Below are 19,738 nucleotides of genomic sequence, written 5' to 3'. Positions count from 1 at the left end.
AAATAAAATATGTAAGTAGATATCAGACACAAAAAGAAAACCTGTTCGTCACACGAATGTTTCCCCGAAATGGAAATCGATCCCACGACCCTTGGCCAAGCAGTCAGTGGCGTTAAATATTGCGTCATGACATCAGTCAGACTTCCCCACACATACTGTTGCCTCGATACTAAACCATTTGATCGATAGTTCTCTCTGTGGACCCAAACCAAATATATAATAAAAAAACTTGAACGGTGTTGTTGTTAATATAAATTGCTTCTAAGGTATTAAGTTTATTACCGCTATATTATAGTGCTTTTGTAACTTTAATAATAAAGAAAACCGTATAACAGCAAGCATTAACTAAATGTTTTCGAAGCAGTAACAATTTTTCTGCAAACTTTGAAAAAAAATGTTTGCTTTCCAAACATCGCTTCAAAACTACAAATTAAGAATGTTGTAAAACTTATCTGTCGTTTCATTGTACTGTTTATTTTATTTTAACCATTCTTAAATACGCCACATGCAATTATTGAACAAATTTTCTACTCAACTATACCAATAGGCAAGAGCAAAACGAATCTATCAAAATGCCCAAAAAAAGCAAAGTAAATAAATTGGCGAGAATGTCGGACGAGGAACGCGCGAGGTACCTCCAGCACCGAGCGGATTTGGAGGAAGAAACTCGTCGGAGGAAGAGAGAGCTCGTCACCAGATTCATTAAGGTTAGACTGCAGTTTATTTCCTAAGTGCCTAAATAAGCCAAGAAAAACTAAAGTTGCAAACGCTAAGGTGAAATGAGCGCCTACCGCCAAATTACTTTTATACATACTACCTAAGTGATTACTTTAAGCTGTGGGCTCTCATGAAACTACAAATCTTTATCTATGAACATATTTCTGATGAAATCGAGTCGGTAATAAACCTTGAAGATGTGATAAGGAGCTCTTGCTTTTCTACAAATATGTACAATAATCGAGTTATACATTATTTATTCATTTAGAAAAAAAAATTTCAATTTTTTTTTTTTTTTGCTCATATTGCTGTATGAGCTCACAGCCCACCTGGCGTTAAGTGGTTACTGGAGCCCATAGACATCTACAAAGTAAATGCGCCACCCACCTTGAGACACAAGTTCTGAGGTCTCGGTATAGTTACAACGGCCACCCTTCAAACCGAAACGCATTACTGCTTCACAGCAGAAATAGGCGGGGTGGTGGTACTTACCCGTGCGGACTCACAAGAGGTCCTACCACCATTTTTGTTGTTTCAGAACAAATTAGACAAAGAAGAGACTTACGCACGGATGAATACCGCGAAGATAAATCAAGAATGGCGTTACATATTGCGTAGAATCAAATGTAAACAGATGGCCTTAGATATACAGGTAACTGAAAATATATACCTAATCTATCGTCCTTCCAACTAAGCAATAAAGAAGGACTTTTTGGCGGGAACACGAAGAGTGAAGTTGTGTGATTTGTTTTATTTTGTCTATTTAGTGTTTCTTCCGGTTTAAATGTGTAATAACAGTGGTTTATTAACTGTTTAATATCTGTGAAAGTGCACAAATGTGGGAAAATGAAACAAAGCCGCTGGACGTAACTTCTCGGGTTCCTCCAAAAAGTCCACTGAAAAAATTTCAGTAAATGACCAGCATTTTACTGAGATTATATTTCATCCCATATCATCTCATTTCATTTAATTTCATCCCAGTTGATTAATGTCTCAAATTAATCATCTTAATTCCATTTCGTTTAACTCCATATTATCATTTTTCATAAAAAAAATAATATAAATTAAAATAAGACATGACTTAAAGGTCTTAGTTACCAGGTCATAAAATCCCATAAAAAAAGCAATAAAGAAATCCATAATTCTAAATATCTCATTTCAGGGTATGATGATGAGTTTCAACTTCATGGTCGAGAGAAAGGATCGCCTTTTAAAGGCTCTGGTGAAGAGTCTTGATGACTCCGACGAACAACACCGTCGTGCTTTCCAAGCGCACACCGAGAACGTTAGCTATTTTCTTAGTAAGTATAGCTTGCTTCTGAGGCGAAGCAGTTACGCAATCTGCTCTGAAGACCTACCTTCTCCTATACCATCTATCTATGAGACTTAGACCTCATGTCTCAAAGTGAGCGGCGGTGTATACTGGCAGGGCGCATTTGTAAAACCACTACTCTGGTTGTTTGCTGTTGGAAAGAACTCATCTTCATACTAGACTGCACCTCTGCATGTGTCTAATCTCATAATACCAATCGTCTTTTTTTTTATTGCTTAAATGGGTGGACGAGCTCACAGCCCACCTGGTGTTAAGTAGTTACTGGAGCCTATGGAATCTACAACGTAAATGCGCCACCCACCTTGAGATATAAGTTCTAAGGTCTCGGTATAGTTACAACGGCTGCCCCGCCCTTCAAACCGAAACGCATTACTGCTTCACGGCAGAAATAGGCAGAGTGGTGGTACCTACGTGCGCGAATTCACAAAAGGTCCTACCATCAGTAATCGTCTCGGGTACACATGCTGAGTTTCTCGCCGGATCTCTTTAGTGGGTCGCGATTCCGATCTGGTGGTATATTCAGCGAAGCATTGCTCTCGTTAGGACAAATGTTAGAGAATCCCTCCAGGTTCGATCCCGTGAGCTCGCCATCAGACACGGCGAATTCTTTTCCAATAGCCTATCGAAGGTATTGGTGGATAGGTAGGCAAAAAAAACCTAGTGCCGCAGTTCCTATATATCCCTGAGTCGGCTTTTACGAGACCTACGGAATGTATCGGGCGATGCTGTTCTTCTTCAAACGATGCTAGCGGAGAGTACTCAATGGTAGGCAGTGATTTGGCTGTGCCCCTAGCATTGCCGACGTACATAAGTGACGGTAACCACTTACCATCAGCTTGGCCGTGTGCTCGTCTGCCTAAATAGGCAATAAAAATTTTAAAATAAAAAAACAGACAAGGCAAGCATTAGGTGCCAACGAACACTTAACCTTATGTTTGTTTTGAGACCAGTCTTCAGTTTTATTTACCATTCTGACCATACATATGGAAAAATGCTCTAATGCTTTATATCTATTCACAAACTGTGTAGATATTTATGTATTTGCTTTCTTAATTATTGAACTATTATTTCAAGGCATAGGAACTCAACGACTAGACAAATTGCAATCGGAATATGAGCATCAGAAGAACGATCTACTTGAAAATTGGGAAAGAGACGAATTTGACATCACCGACAACCAAGACAGGGCAGAGTTCAAGCTGCTTCTCATAAATTATATCCAAGAGAGCAATTTTACTGCCTTTAAAAAACAGAAAGAAATTGAGAGGGCTACGGCGAAGAATGATGCAAGATTAGAGGTAGGTATACTTTTATTTTAAATAAAACACTTATAGCAGCACGTAAAATGGATTGCCGTCATGGCAACGCATGCCGTGCCGAGGCGTCGTCGCCATGCGCAATTTTTTTTTCCCTACCTAAGCTGATGGTCTAGTCTAGAGAGACCATTTCAACGTCGCCGGGCTAGTAGGTGAGCTCACGGGGTTCAAACCTGACAATGATGCTAACACGAAACCTAGCAAGAGGCGTGCTTCGCAGAATCTACCACCGGATTGGACCCACTGAGAAGATCCGGCGAGAAACTCAGTGGGCTATATCTGTGGGTTAATTTACTCGCCGAGTCCTTCGTCGCAAGCGACGGGTTCGACGAGAACGATGACCGGTGCTTGGGGTACCTAAAAGCACCATTAGTGGATCGGGAGGATCTGAGATGACTTGTACCATGCGCAAGCGACTGTTTCTTAATATTAATACCTACCTATTTTATTTTTCAATATACTTCGTGAATTTGTTTGTCATAAACTACCTATACATGTACACTGAGTTTTTCGCCGGATCTTCTCAGTGGGTCGCGTTTTCGATCCGGTGGTAGATTCTGCGAAGCACTGCTATAGCTAGGGCTAGATCTAGCAACGTCGTCAGGTTAGAGCCCTGTGAGCTCACCTACTCGCTCGGTGTCGCTGGCGTAACCCTGTAAGGTAAGCTTAGGTAGGAAAAAAAACCTAAAAAGACTCTTTAGTAACCCCATTACTTTATAATAATACTATTAGGAAACACGAAGAAAAGCCACGCATCATGTATCATTTTAATTTTTACGAAATTCACAAAAAGCTTTTTTTCATCATTTTTTTCATCAAAAAATATAATAAGATTTTAAAGAAACCATTCTTGTAAAAACTATTCCATCAAAGTTGCAAATCGTCTTTCCAATCGTCACAATTTGCTCTTCCCTTCTCAGACAAGCACATCAGCAGATTCCTTGAGAATTCACATTTGTCGTCGGTGTTTTCTGAAACATCATCAAATCTAATAAATTTACTTTTTATCAATGCTCGTAGTGTACACAAAAGGTAACTAATTTAATGACGGCCTTGTAAAGTTGATCCCTGTCCTGATAGATTCACCTAGCTCGCGGTGCTGTTGGGAGCCTCTAGTTCTAACACTAGCAAAAGCCATGTGCTCGCCCATGCTTCGCTGTGAAGCTGAAAAGCTTTCCTAACTCCAGCAACCGGAATTTAGGCCAAAAAAAATTGTAAGCTTTCGCTGGGACCATAGGAGAATTACTGTTTGAATATTTTGTGTAATCTACTTTTGGACTGATAGACACAAATGGCGTGTTCCCGTTTTGTATTTTTTTTCTACCTAATCGTTGGTAGCTTATATGGCTATTAACACTACAAACGGATGGGACACGAAACTTTGTGCTAGAGAATTAATTACTAACTAAAGTGCCAAATTATCCTTAAGAGTTCATTTATCAAATCCAAAACATCCAAAATAGATCTGCCAACCAAATTTTATTTTGGTTCGTTATCGAATTAAGATAACATGATTACTGTTTAAAATATAGCTTCCTTACCGTTATCCAAAATTTGAAAACATTCTTCGACGGATTCTTGCAAAAAATCTCTTAAATCCTCATTTTTTACCTCTTTAGTTAATGCATGATTCACCAAATATCTATCCGGCATTCCGTCTTCTCCATTCTGAAAATACACATTTTATCCAAACTATCATGTCTTTGTTTCTTAATGCTTAGTAAAAACTATATAATGGTATTTGTGATTAGGCCGTCTTCAATGGATACTCGAAAACAGTCCTGAGCGGTAAATCGGTTCATAACTTATCTCAAATGAATTATCAGTCTATCACACTGAATCACCTCATTACTTAGTGAAAACTTCTTTAAATTGTATCACAAGAAAGCCGATCAGATTATTAAAAAGATAGTTATGTCGCCCAAGATAAAGAAAAAACTGTAGCTGGGTTGTTCGTATGAGATATACATTTGTTTACCATTTTCAAGTTCTCTAAGAAACAGTGCATTGCGCATTCCTTGCTGCCCATTTCATCGTTCGTTTTATTTTCATTAGAATCCTTTTCGTCATTGAAAGAATCGTCATCGTCAGATTTCTGACTGATGGGATTAAATTGGCTCCGATGTCCTGAGTTCTCAATGCGTCTTTCACGTTTGTACCTCCTCGGGGTTGTCGTAGAAGATTGATAGGAACCGTACGCTGACATTTCCTACAAACATGAAATTAACTTATATGTGTTTTCTTTCTTATCTTTATGAAATATATATAAAATAAAAATAGATATAAATATTTTAGGTATAATAAAGGTATTTAATGGACCAGTTCAACTAATTTACGAGTATTATTCGCAATTCACAGTACCTAACTACCTGAGCCACGCCTTGAGGGGCTATTCTGGTTTCGCCGGACTGATAGGCGAGCTTTTGGGGGGCTCAGAAACGCTACGTAAAGCCACAAATAATGAAAGTTAGGAAAATGTGTACCACATTAGAAATTTGACAATTTTTTCATTCTTTTTAATTTAACAGCCACCGTATTTACGTACCAAGATTTTCGTAATTCGTCTAGTTAAAGGACAATGTTAACTTACCCCAAATTTGTCTCCCATAAAATCATTACGAGCATTGAAATGATCTCCACTGCCTCTCTCAGGACGTTCGCCCATCATATCGTACCGATCACCCATTTTACCACTCATTCGTTCATTACCGCTCATTCCATCATTGCCTCTCATTCTATCATTACTGCTCATTCTGTTTTCATTGTAACCCATTCTACCATCATTATTATTAATATCTTCATTTCTGTTTCTCCTTCTATCGTCGTTACCAGACCGATCTCTTTCTTTGTCACGTCTTTGGTTATGATTGTTTCTCTGTGACTTATTCCAAGCTTGGCTATTGCTTCGAGAGCTGTTAGATGTCTTATCCTCTTGAATCTTCAAACACTTTGTATAAATTTTCTTAAGTTCGGATTCTTTCGGACCACCATCTGTGCGGCAATTCAGTGTCTGCGAATTTATCATTATATTATTCGCTAATACTAGTTAGTGATTCTTCTGCGTTGTGGCTAGTTCATCTTTAAACTGTATTTCAGGAGTCTTAAGCGGTGGGGGCAGCTGCTTGGCTGTATCTATAGCTTTGCTGATACGAACAAATCCTTTATAATCAACCTTGAACAAGACTGCCATTGGCAATGAAAAAATCTAAAGAAACTACTCACGTAACACTCCAGAGCCAGTAGGCAGAGGAACACAAAGTAATAATAATAGTATCTAGCGAAACACATGATGTTTTTGCTGAAGCCTCCTCAATGAGAGCTGTTATGACGTAGTTCCAGAATATATAATAGTCGCCATGCTTGAATAATGGCTTCACAAAGGGCTAAAAATTTGACATGTCACCCAAACAATACGAGCATGCGTGTTGTATTGTCGCTCTACCACGACAAAAGGGTGCGACTTATTTAAATTTTCACACTTTACATTATTTTTTTATTCTGTGATCACTCTTTATTGAAAATGTTGCAACTTGTTGGAAGTAATTTTCTAGATAAACCCGTATGGATTAACCCTGATGGATAAACCCTGATGGACTTGAACAATTTTACAACTCAAACAAGAATATAAAAAAAAACGATTAGAAGAACATTGGCTTTCATTCAACCGGCATGCAATCAGATAACCTAACACTCTTATTTTGCATTTTACTGTTCAGAAGCAGCGTATTATTTTTCCCCGGTCACCGTCCTTGTCGAGCCCGTCGCTTGCGACGGAGGGCTCGACGAGTGAATTATGGGTTAAGACACAGACCACTGACTTTCTCGCCGGATCTTCTCAGTGGGTCGCATTTCCGATCCGATGGTAGATTCTGCGAAGCACTGCTCTTGCTAGGGCCAGTGTTAGCAACACTCCCGGTTTAAGCCCCGAGGGCTCACCTACACGTCAAGGAGAAGCTGAAATAGCCTCTCAGGGTAATCAGCATATGTAGGTTAAAAAAAAGCATAATACTTTTCAAGTCCATTTATAAATAAAGTATTGTCTTCTCGTAGTTGTTGTTTATTGTTTGTTTGTAGCAATTTACAAAATAGCAGCCCGCTTTTTTCCAATTGTTAATGACAAAACAAAAAAAGGAATGTGATGTAATTTTCGATATAAGTTCTTAGTAAATCTTAAGGAACCAGTGATAATGATCGAATTTCGATCATTTTATGAACGTTACGAACGTTACGAACTTAGGAATGTGTATGAGTGAATAAAAATTACGTCTATTTCCTAATATTACTTTATTTCTTAAAACTTAAAATTGCTCATCAAGTGCATTAGTTTCTCGGTAATTTAATGAACTGTTCACGGAGCTGTTTACTCAAATTTTACTGAATCGTAAAACTGTAACGAAGCAAGGCATATCACATAGTACACGTTATGCCTGTCACGCTAATGGCTGCCGTTGGTCTAATTGAAATGCGGTTGTCAAATTTAACCAATGCGAAATACATAAAATTGATGACTGTTGTTTTATAACAGATCAGAGGCGTTCCAACGTTAAGTTCCCTAACCAGTATTAATCGAGTCTAGGAAACCATGAAATCTTTTATCATTATTTAATTAATCATTATGTAATATGTACAATAATTAAAACATTAAATTTTACATTAACTCTACAAAAGGATGATAATAAATCTACAAAATATAATTGAGTTTTGTAAATATTAAATTCAGTATGAGATCGATTTTTTAAATGTTACAATTAAATTGTGGTTATATTTTAAAGCACCTAATTGTAAATTAGGTAAAAGTTTCAGAGTTATCTATCAATTTATTTTTTGGAAGAATAAAATTTCTTACAACCCTGTACAATTGTAACATTCTATACTTAATTACAGGAAGGGCTGTCACAGCATATTGCAATTTTTCACCTCTGATAAACTTGTTACAGAGATTTGATGGGCATTTCCTGTGTATACGTATTGTTACAACCTAAAAATAAATTTATAGGATACGTACCTAAATGGCAAAAATGATTTCCTAAATTAATATTTGACCAAATTAATAATTTAATTTGGTTTTATTTTGGCATTCCCGCCGAACTTTGTAGGTTTTCAGAAAATAAATATAAATTATTATTTTGCTTTTTTCAATTTTCGGATTGTTTATGAACACATAAATAATGTATAAATGTTAGCTTAATCTTTTCTGATTTGGATATGAACTACTGTTTAAATATTACTATATTAAGTAGGTACCTACTAAGGACAAAGGTAATATTCAAATCGGCTGAGTTTGTTTCACAGATTCTTTCCAAAATTTTGGTTGTTTTCTTAAAATCAACAGCAACTTATTTTCCCTTTTAATACGCATTTTAAATTAGATCCAAGATAAAATAAATGAGATTGAATTTAACGGGTTTACGATTATTTTTTTACTGCCCTTATAGACAGATGAATTTAAGCCCCACCTGATGGTAAGCAGTCACCGTAGCTAATGTACGTTAGCAATGGCAAGGGCACAGCCAAGACGCTGCCTACTGAGTATACATTCGTCCCTGAATCCTGATCACGCAGGAGCCAGTCACCGTCGACACCCTAAACATGCCCTTACGGATCCATCAGATCCAATAACCGTTGCATTAAACGCCATTAGCTCTAACATTAGGAGCAGGCTCAGGTACTCCGGTTACTGTAGGTACTCGTCGAACTTCAACAAAGAGGTCGACGTGCAACCTAACCTATACATCAGCCCGCTGAGTTTCTCGTCGGATCTTCACAGCGGGTCGCAATTCCGATCCGGTAGTAGATTCATTCGCGAAGCAGCTGCTTTTGAGTTGTTAGGTCTCCTTTGGAGGCGCTCCGGCAGCTGTAAGCAAATCCCACCCCTCCTGGCTGAGCCTTTGCTCGCCCACCTGTCCTGGTGAATCTGGAAAGGCCTCCGGGACACCAGTAATCACCCAAACATAAAAAAGTATACATTCACATTTCATAATTAATTTTCTTTTCAGCATGAGGATGAGATGCGTACTCTTTGCAAACCTAAAAAGCTGGAAATTGAAACATACTGGTCTAAGCTTCGGGAAGTTTACACTTCATATTTGGAACAACACAATCCGATAATGGCCCATTATCAGGCTTTGAGGGAAAAAGATGAATTTTACCAAAGGGACATAGCACGAAACGATCTTCGCATACGCCGCGAAACCGTATTAAAATCTCTTTTTACACGCTTTATATTAGCTTCACTTGTATGTATGTTTGTATGTTTGTAACTGACTCCTTTAGACGCGATTTTGACCCACTTTAAACGGCCAGATTTCATTCAAACTTTGTAGATTTGTCGAGGACCGGTGACAATTCAATAATAATAAAAATTGAAAAAATTGAAATTCAACTAAAAAATGAAAAATAAAAAATAGTTTAAAAAAACAAAAAATGGTGGATGCTTGGTGTTATTAATTATAAATATTTTTCTGACAGATATGAGTAGAAGAATTATTATTTCAATAATACAGGGTGGCCCATAAGTCCTTTGAAAAGTAAAATTTGAATAAAACGAACAGGGCGCGCGTGAGCGGTGCAGGGGAAGCGGGGGGAGTAACTTCGGTTTCTGGGAATTTAGTCGCGATGGAGCGTTTTACCGGAGCGGACCGTGCGTTTTGTGTGCGCGAGTTTTATAAAAACGACAATTCTGCAACCGTTGCGCGGCGTAAATTTCGAGAACACAAAGGTTTACACAACTTTGACGACACTCCAACTCTTCAAACGATTAAGAACTGGGTTGCTAAGTTCGAGGAGACCGGTTCGACGTTAGATAAACCGCGGTTGGGTCGCCCAAGGACGTCACGTACGGAACAAAACATAGAAACAGTGACACAGTCTATTCGCGAAAATCCGACACAGTCAACTCGTAAGCGCGCCAGAGCATTAAACGTATCCAGGACATCGTTACAACGGATTTTGAAGAAAGATTTACATATGCACCCTTACAAAATTCAGTTGGTTCAAGAATTAAAGGAAACTGACGGTATTCAAAGACAAAATTATGCGAATGAAATGTTGAATCGGTTTACTTCCTTCAATAACATAATGTTCTCTGACGAGGCTCATTTCCATCTTAACGGGCATGTTAGTAAACAAAATTGCCGCTATTGGAGCCCCATCAATCCAAAACTTAAGCATCGGAAGCCCTTACATAGTCCGAAAGTGACTGTTTGGGCCGCTATGTCAGCCCATGGTATCCTAGGGCCTTACTTCTTTGAGGATGGCAGAGGGCGCGCAGTTACTGTTACGTCGGAGCGATATGTGGCTATGATCGAAGAGTTTTTCATACCAGAATTGCAAAACTTTTCAGGCTTTAATGCCAGGACGTGGTTTCAACAGGATGGGGCCACTTCTCACACCTCTAACACTGCTATGCCCGTTATCCGTCAACTTTTTCCTGGCAAAGTTATCTCTAAGAGAGGAGACATTTCCTGGCCTCCACGTAGTCCAGATCTGACCCCGATGGATTTTTTTTTGTGGGGCTACCTTAAGGCTAAAGTATACGACACAAACCCGCGGTCAATTGAGGCCCTAAAAGAAAACATCCGCAGAGAAATGTCAAGCATTTCAGCAGTGACGTGCCGCGCAGTCATCGACAATTTTAGACGTCGTTTGCAAGAGTGCCGTGATCGCAACGGATTACATTTAGGAGATGTTATTTTAAAAAAATAATTCCCGTTTTTTAAGCTTTTTATGTAAATAAAAATTTAATTCATAATGTAATTAGTTTTATTTTAATAATTTTTTTTTCATATCAAAGGACTTATGGGCCACCCTGTATCTTAAAAAGCACGCCACGCTTTTTTTACAATAAAAAAATTTTTTTACACTATTTTCAATTTAAATTTATTAAAATTTATTTTCTATTTTTTAGTTGAATTTTAAATAAAGCGTATTTTTTTGTTTTTTTAAACAATTTTTTTTTTCTTCTAATATCTGACATTTTTTTTCATATGGACTGCATAAATCTATACTAATTTGGTAGTCTTAACGACGAAAGGAAAGATCTTCCACCGAGCGGGTGATATTGCTCGGTAGACCGACGGTCCGAATGTTGTTGTTCGGAACTTGTATATATGCGCTTTATCTTGAAAATGTCGTAAGCGAGATTCAGGCATCTGTCAATTATCTTGCATTGTATGATGGCTACCCGCCACATCACTCCCCTCCGAGACCGGAGGTCGTGTCATTTTAGTTATCGTTGTCCGTGCTGAGATTAGCTTGCAAGTGCCAGTGCTGCTCGAAGTTTGCGGTGAGTCGAAACTGAGCTTGAATGCTGCGTGATTGTCGCCAGTGCTGCTCGAAGTCTGCGGTGAGTCGAGACTGAGCTTGAATGCTGCGTGATGAGGCAGTGTAGGTGCGTGCCGTAGGGCCAGGAAGCGCGGTGAGTCGGCTGCGATGGTCCTGTTGAGGCTGCGATGCTGGCTTGCTGTGGGACGACTGTCGATGACTTGATTTTATCTGCGAGAATGCGGGGATTGTGGTAGCCGAAGTTCTTGATGCGCTGATGTTGAATCAGAAGGTTGCGTGTTCACATCTCGTCGCAGGTCACCAGTTTGGTATACTTAATGACGAAGGGAAGATCTTCCACCGAGCGGGTGATATTGCTCGGTAGACCGACGGTCCGAATGTTGTTGTTCGGAACTTGTATATATGCGCTTTATCTTGAAAATGTCGTAAGCGAAATTCAGGCATCTGTCAATTATCTTGCATTGTATGATGGCTACCCGCCACACTAATATTACAAAGCTGAAGAATTTGTTTGTTTGTTTGAGCGCGCTAATATCAGTAACTACTGGTACGATTTCAAAAATTATTTCAGTATTAGATAGCCTATTTATTGAGGAAGGCTATAGGCTATATAACATACAGACCAATACAAGTGAAGCACCAATAAAGAATGTTTAAAAATAGGGATTTAAATAGCTCCTGAACATTATATAATTCACTTCATAATATTTTCACTTTCTACGTAAATGAAGTGGAGGGTAAAATTTAGCGTTATGCCAAAGTAACTATTCCACGCGGACGGAGTCGCGGGCAAAATCTAGTCTATAAAATATGTTTATATGTTCCTTGCACTGCATGCAATGTAATACCAATGTAAGGTCAAATTGGCGCACGTTTCCACCGCTTCTTTGCTTTTGATAGAGGGCTTATTAATTAGTTACTTGCTAAAACCTATTGAGTTATGTGAAGACAGCGTTTGTAGGTAGCGGCTATGCCCCTGGCATTGCTGAAGTCCATGGGCGACGGTAACCACTCACCATCAGGTGGGCCGTATGCTCGTCTGCCTACAAGAGCAATAAAAAAAAGACAACCAAAATGGGTTGTCTATAATAAAATAGGCAAAGACAAAGCTGATAACTGCCATTTAGCCTACGCCGTTTTTTATTTGTTTATACTCATACATTTTAGGAGAACCTCGTCATGTTGCAAAGTGCATGGTTAAAAACAACAGGCATGATGAAAAACAAATTAATTCGAATGTGGAACAAGAAAGAAGAATTAGCAAAAAAGTATTGGCAAATGAAGAGAGATAACAAATCGGAACTAACTAAGGATGACCAGAAGTTAACCGTGATGGTTAACTCTAGCCAGGATGCCATCAAGGTACATTTTGGTTACGGAAACGGTTAGAAAATTGTTGCCATAAACCTTTGCTATTAAATATCATGGTAAAACAGAAAAAGTAACAGATGCAACCTTATTTTATTTTTCGACTATTTGTTTTTAAATAATTTTTTAATTGTTAATAATTATATATTAATTAGCAGTACTCGCCCGCTTTGCTGGGCATTTAAAATTAACATTATTATTTATTGTCATTATTATTAGCGAGTCCAACACTCATATAAATATTAGTGTATCCATTAAGTACGTGTATTATCTATATGGATACCAAGTTTTAAATCAATCGGATGCATGGTCCAGTAGTTATAACGGAACATCCGGAAAAACCACTGTAGATTTTTAAATTAGTATAGATGGAAACACTACACAAGATAGAAATGCTTAAAATATTCTTGGATAGTTAAAAACTTTAGTTCTGACGTGGATCGTCGCTTGGTGCGTTGGTTTTTTCTGGGATGGAGATATTCTGAATGATTCGAACGGAGGTAGTGTGTAGGTATGTATCCCATAAAACGGTCTAATAGATTAAGTGCGCTGTAGCATGATGCGGGTGACAGTTCCAGTAACATTTCGTTTCACTCTTGAAAGTTGCCGCGATTTACAAATTATAGATGTAAATGACAAAAACGGCATTTAAAAAAGTGAAGTAAAGTATACCACTACCTTTTTTTTTTCGGGCCGTGGGCCGATCCTCCTACGAGGTCCACACGCCTAGGGTGTGGCGGGGTATGTGGAACTGGACGATCTGCAGATGTTGGGAGCAGGCCGCGGGCCCCTCAAATATATTAAGTGTATAAGCTATGGCGGGCCCTACCGCACTAAACGACTCCCCTACACTCTATTTCAACTCATTAGTGCAAGTAATACCTCATGAGAATAATAATTAATTATTCTTATATGAGTTGAGGTAGGTACTATTTTATTACTATAGTTCTTATACCATATATTCGATCGAATGCAAACTTTCAGCGGCTGGAAGAAGTGAAACAAAAAATAAATAAGGTAATTCAGTTGGCTGATATTTGTCGTAAATACGAAAACGTCGGTGATAATATTGTTTTTTATGACTCCGAGAATGATGTGGATTCGCTTGACTATGAACATTTGAATAGAGCAATGATTGTAAGTATCAGTAAGGCTCAAAGGGGGGTTTCCATTAAAGACATTTTTTTGGCATCACCTCTTTAAAGGTATCCTGTTTTGAAAATTTAGATATTTACTGGTATTTTTAAAACTTATTCACGTAGAATACACCATTCAACATACATTTTTCATTTTAAATCGCCCGATGTAAAAACAAATTACTTCATTCGTCACTATTACGGTGTTTTCTTTTTTTGAATTTATATAATAAGGACTTAAAGGACTTATATAAGGACTAAAATAGGTACGAATAAAATTCGTTTCTTTTAAATTTACTCTGAAAAGATCTTTTTTTTATTGCTTAGATGGATGGACGAGCTCACAGCCTACCTGGTGTTAAGTGGTTACTGGAGCCCATAGACATCTACAACGTAAATGCGCCACCCACCTCGAGATATAAGTTCTAAGGTTTCAGTATAGTTACAACGGCTACCCCACCCTTCGAACCGAAACGCATTACTGCTTCACGGCGGAAATAGGCTGGGTGGTGGTACTTACCCGTTTTTTTTATTTCCTACCTATGCTGATAGCCTTGAGAGGCTACTTCAGCGCACCCTAGCTTGTGTAGGTGAGCTCGCGGGGCTCAAACCGGAGAATTGCTAACACCGCCCTAGCAAGAGCAGTGCTTCGCAGAATCTACCACCGGATCGGAAGCGCGACCCACTGAGAAGATCCGGCGAGAAACTCAGTGGGCTGTGTCTGTGGGTTAATTCGCTCGTCGAGCCCTTCGTCGCAAGCGACGGGTTCGGCGAGGACGGTGACCGGTGCTTGTATTGCCTAAAAGCACCGTTAATGGATCAGGAGGATCCGTGATGACGTGCTTTGGGCGACGTCGACGGTTTACCAAACGGTCTACAGGATCGGGTATGTAGTTTCCGGCGGCCACGACAAGAGGGTTCTCATGTCGTGCCGCCTTCTCAAAGTGGCGCAGCGATGCCGACTGTAGATACTTACTGACGGGGTCGAGCTCCAGGTCATCGTGGAGGTCCACGTTCCTCTGGAACCATGGTGCTCCGACGGCTATCCTGCAGAATCGGGATTGTATAACCTGAAGGGGTTTCAAGTTGGTGCGGGCACTTACCCGTCACAAGAGGACTCACAAGAGGTCCTACCACCAGTGATTACGCAAATTACAATTTTGCGGGTTTGGTTTTTATTACACGATGTTATTCCTTCACCGTGGAAGTCAATCGTGAACATTTGTTGAGTACGTATTTCATTAGAAAAATTGGTACCCGCCTGCGGGATTCGAACACCGGTGCATCGCTACATACGAATGCACCGGACGTCTTATCTTTTAGGCCACGACGACTACATTTACACACATTCACACAATTACTAGTCGATATTAACATTTAACTACTGTATACTGAAAATTTATAGGACGAATGCAAAGAATACGATAAAATGGATAAGTTTTTGCTGAAATTAAACAGAGCAAAGGTACAGACAATGTGCTTGAAAACTGAGAAAGGAAAGTTATCGAAAGAGAACATCCAACTTAAACATTACATTAAGAAGTATCTCACTGAATTGGCACTTAGAGAAAAAGATAGACCACACAGTGTCAAGATAGCCTCTTGTGTTCAGAAGCTGGATGCGAATGGAAAGACACTGTAAGTACACATCTAGATGTGGTTGAAAATATATTACAATTTTCGTCCAATTTTAAATTACTTCAATTATATTTATTCATCTCCTTTAACTGTGACACCGGTCTAGAATTGCCTCATTCCATATATTCCCATTGATGTCATAACAAGTGATTAAAGTATTCACCCGAGACTGCACAGCAGCCTTCTTTAAGTATGATACCAGTATACTGCTATCGTATTTGGAAATAGTTTGACGTATTGTAACACCCACAGGTAGATTCCAACATCCTATATCAGCCATTAAGCATTTCAGTTTGTAGGGTTGTGTACACAATTTTTACAATGCCATAAGTTGTGCTGTTGTTTTTTCATATCGACGCTTGAAAGGCAAAAGTGACTAAGCGACAATAACTGCTTTGTACATAAATGATAGGCAATAACCATATTCGATGCGCAAAAACAATATATTTCTAGGTCTATTAAAATCATTTCAATCCTACAGCTACTAGCTAGATTCTACTACAGCTAGATTCATTAAAATAAATTTTGTTTTCAGGTATTTCAAATTTAAATTAGTCTACTGTAAAGTTCACAAATTGTTGCTTAGTCATGTTTGCCTTTCAAGCGTCGATACGCTAGAAATAATTCTAATCAACTTTGATCTGTGTGATCCTAAATACCAAAATACTATAACTTAAAAAATATGTGGGTTACGTCCATTTGAAGTAATAGCTTGTGCTCCATTTATCACAATTATTAATTAATGGTACTATACTCTGCGAATGCCTACCACTTTCTCCTCAAAGTGCACATGCATTTTGATGTAATGTAAACCAATGAGTCTTCAACCTTGTTTCAAATCCAAATTCGATCAACAGTAACCGTCCAGTAACCTGTATAGAAGGTGCTCTGTGTAATGCTGTGATGCATGAAAAAAGAATGAAAACTTATATGAAGAAAAATAAGGAAGCCAGCATCCAAGCATACCCAAGAATTCAATGTTGGATGCAGCCATCTTAGTTTAAATGTTTTGGAAGCAACATGTAACTATTGCTCCATCACTTTTAATTGTTTGCAGTTAAGTAAAATAAAAGATAAAAAGTAATATGAGGATTGTTTGTTACTATTTAAGTCAAAAGTTTGTGAAGTGTTTCCTTCAGTTTCTATGTCCGTTCTTCTTGTTTCTTCTGAACTAAGTAGAACTAAATAAAAAACTGGAATGAAACATTTTATATGAATTAATTTCAATAAAATAAATGTCTACCTTTATTTTATTAGTTTTCTTTTTTTACAACTCATTCAGTAAAAAACCCTATTTAATAAATGGTGGTATTATCTTTGGTGGAATAAATTCATTAAACCTGGGTAAGGTAAGGTGACTAATGCTTATAGACATTAACAATCTTGTGGGCTTCACTAAAACTTACTGCTATAGACTCCTCGGAAAATTCATATCTATGTCATTAAGCTATCTTGTAATGCACTTAAGTCATATAACTTAAAAAGCTTATTCAAATTAGAATTTTTCGGTCTGTATTAATATAGTTGCGAATTGTTTTAACCACAAATTTGGAACTTTTGTACTTATCAAAGTAGAATAAAGATATTTTAACTGAAAACTTAATTTAATTTTCAAATTGTTATCAGACACAGTACAAATGAAAATTTACAAATATATGTAGGGTTCATTTTTAATAGTTATACATCACAGTTTAAAATGAAAATCTCAGTACTCTAATTCACTATGGCTATTCTCTCCAAGATTCCAAGGATCATCTAAGGCCGCTAATAACTTGGCCAAAGCTTTGTGCCCATCAATATCAATGTTTGCTGTAATGTTGTCCGGCAGAGAAACATAATCTTCGCACAGTACAGTTTTACCTTGTGACACGCCGATTATTTCATACCATCCTTCTAGTGGCTCATCTAAAGGTTTCCTCAAACGTATCAATACTTCTTGATCGTCTACGGTTTTCACATAAAATCCTTCACTAGCTGAAACTCTAGTAACTTTTCCCCAAAGTGTTACTTTAGCGCCATTTTTTGAAGCAAGATTACCGGCCGTAACGTATGGAATGAATTCGTCGTTATTGGGAAATTGATTGTCTTCAAATTCGTCGTGATCACCCATTTTTTAATTAGCACTTAACTGTTGTAAATTGTAATAAATTTCACACAATATTACGAAAATATTTTTTGAAGTTTTTTCAAAGTTTTTTATATAGTTTTTCACTTGTCTACTGACAAAAACAGTTTGCAATCATACAGCCAAACATTTTTTGTTAAAATAATAAACATGAAAATTTAAATTCACATTAACTCAAAGGAAGGCTTCGTGATGATATACAAAACAGATTTGTATTTATAAAAAGATCGACTATCTCCTCGAAACTAGTGAATCGAATCTGAAAGAGAGAGAGAGAGAATACACTTTATTGCACACCAAAACACAATTTACATTCAAAAAACAATCACGTAACATTTGTACAATAGGCGGTCTTATCGCTAAAAGCGATCTCTTCCAGACAACCGTTCAATTTACAGAATTTCTGGTAAATATAAAAATATAGCAGGTATGTTGCGGTGTACTATAGATAATGCATTATTATAGAAAATATATACATACAATAAATAAAATATATACTGTTTACATGTATTAAGAAATATATACCAATATACATACTTACATACAATACATACTAATATACTTACTTAAAGAAAAAAAAAGCGAAGTTTTATGCTGATAACCTCGAGGTGTTATACCAGATTCGGCGAATGTGTGGGCGAGCTCACGGGGTTTAGTCTGGCGGCTTCGCTAACACTAGCCCTAGCAAGAGCAGTGCTTATCAGAATCTACCACCGGATCGGAAACGTAACCCACTGAGAAGATCCGGCGAGAAACTCAGTGGGCTGTGTCTGTGGGTTAATTCGCTTGTGCCGACGGTGACCGGTGCTTGGAGTACTCAATATGACCGATAGTAAATCGGGAGGATCCGAAGTGATGTGTTTTAGGCGACGGCGTCTGTTCACCCATTAGTCCGCAGGATCGCGTATGCAGTAGTAGTCGAACTTACCGTCTCTTATATTCGAGACTCCCAGTCTTCGTAAATTGTTTCTTCGCAAGTAATACATACTCTACGCCCGTTCATGAAATAAGCACATGCGTATTCGCTCACGGGGATCGCACTTTTTTTTTGTTTCAGTAAAAAATCAATCATAAAATAAATCAGTTTCACCTTTTTAACTCGGTACACACAAAAATTGTGAATAGATTTTTAACATTAATTCCCATTGATTAAAACCTGAGGTTTTCCGGAAAATCTTATCCATCATTTACATCTCAAGTTTAGTTCTCGCCATCATACCAAGATGGTCTCTGTTCTACCGAAATACCGAAATATAACGATTTTTCTACGATTTCAGAGTATACATGGAAATCCTACCGATTTTACAATTTTATGTTGGTAGACCTTTTCATTTATGTCTAATGTTACGGGGAATCCCTCAATATTAAGTATGGATGGACCTAGTGCAGAATGTTCCATATATTTTGGGGAGTACCCCTGTGCCCTACAGCTCGATGTTATAAACTATAAAGGGATCGGGAATTTACCTGTCTTAATCTATGTAAACAGGAATCCGGTTTAATTTTTTCATTTATTTTCTTATCTTTGAAGAGAGTAACTTTCCTAGAGTGCCAACAAAATAAGATTAATAGGTTGAAATGTCATCTGTCGAGGAGCCAGCAAAAATATGTAACAGTATTAAAGAAAAGAATGGGAAAAAGAATTTCCAGGCTGGCTGCAAGATAGCCGGTTTGTTGTCTAATTTCATCTTTAATATTTTTTCACTTCCCCATTCATCCGCTAACGCTGAACGCATATTTTTACATATTAATCTTTTGAGAACAAAACAGCGAAATAGACTGTCTACTGAATCAATCACTGGTCTATTACATGCAAAACGAC

At 37.9% G+C, this 19,738-nt stretch overlaps 3 protein-coding genes across 3 annotated transcripts; 1 reads left to right on the top strand and 2 right to left on the bottom strand.

Annotated features, from left to right (window-relative positions):
- The first annotated feature begins 171 nt into the window (after nt 1-171).
- On the top strand, nt 172-17,037 carry LOC114242927 (dynein regulatory complex subunit 2). Its single transcript, XM_028174258.2, has 10 exons — nt 172-266; nt 548-707; nt 1,256-1,369; nt 1,880-2,018; nt 3,125-3,348; nt 9,363-9,560; nt 12,817-13,011; nt 14,002-14,154; nt 15,559-15,791; nt 16,649-17,037. The coding sequence occupies exons 2-10, from the start codon at nt 573-575 to the stop codon at nt 16,788-16,790; spliced, it is 1,533 nt and encodes a 510-aa protein (XP_028030059.2). The 5' UTR covers nt 172-266; nt 548-572; the 3' UTR covers nt 16,791-17,037.
- Obp59a (Odorant-binding protein 59a) lies at nt 4,116-6,880 on the bottom strand. Its single transcript, XM_028174260.2, has 5 exons — nt 6,589-6,880; nt 5,957-6,376; nt 5,345-5,575; nt 4,908-5,034; nt 4,116-4,337 (listed from the first exon to the last, which is right to left on the bottom strand). Exons 1-5 carry the CDS (start codon nt 6,652-6,654, stop codon nt 4,234-4,236), a joined length of 948 nt encoding a protein of 315 aa, XP_028030061.2. The 5' UTR covers nt 6,655-6,880; the 3' UTR covers nt 4,116-4,233.
- Nucleotides 17,038-17,376: 339 nt separating the features above from the next.
- Rpa3 (replication protein A3) lies at nt 17,377-18,020 on the bottom strand. The gene has a single exon (XM_028174305.2). It carries the CDS (start codon nt 17,899-17,901, stop codon nt 17,497-17,499), a length of 405 nt encoding a protein of 134 aa, XP_028030106.1. The 5' UTR covers nt 17,902-18,020; the 3' UTR covers nt 17,377-17,496.
- Nucleotides 18,021-19,738: the final 1,718 nt, after the last annotated feature.

Source organism: Bombyx mandarina, chromosome 08, assembly GCF_030267445.1.
Source record: "Bombyx mandarina strain Sakado chromosome 08, ASM3026744v2".
NCBI lineage: Eukaryota > Metazoa > Arthropoda > Insecta > Lepidoptera > Bombycidae > Bombyx > Bombyx mandarina.
Note: the sequence above shows the minus strand (reverse complement) of the source record. Positions and strands in the feature narration are given on the sequence as shown.

Bases quoted from the DNA above. Each gene is read 5' to 3' on its own strand.
- LOC114242927 (XM_028174258.2), top strand. From the start codon at position 573: ATGCCCAAAAAAAGCAAAGTAAATAAATTGGCGAGAATGTCGGACGAG. The intron at 2,019-3,124 runs GTAAGTATAGCT...TATTATTTCAAG, and splicing joins GAACGTTAGCTATTTTCTTA to GCATAGGAACTCAACGACTA. The intron at 14,155-15,558 runs GTAAGTATCAGT...GAAAATTTATAG, and splicing joins ATTTGAATAGAGCAATGATT to GACGAATGCAAAGAATACGA.
- Rpa3 (XM_028174305.2), bottom strand. From the start codon at position 17,901: ATGGGTGATCACGACGAATTTGAAGACAATCAATTTCCCAATAACGAC.
- Obp59a (XM_028174260.2), bottom strand. From the start codon at position 6,654: ATGTGTTTCGCTAGATACTATTATTATTACTTTGTGTTCCTCTGCCTA. The intron at 5,035-5,344 runs GTAAACAAATGT...GTGTATTTTCAG, and splicing joins TCTTAGAGAACTTGAAAATG to AATGGAGAAGACGGAATGCC. The intron at 4,338-4,907 runs GTAAGGAAGCTA...ATGATGTTTCAG, and splicing joins TTTTCAAATTTTGGATAACG to AAAACACCGACGACAAATGT.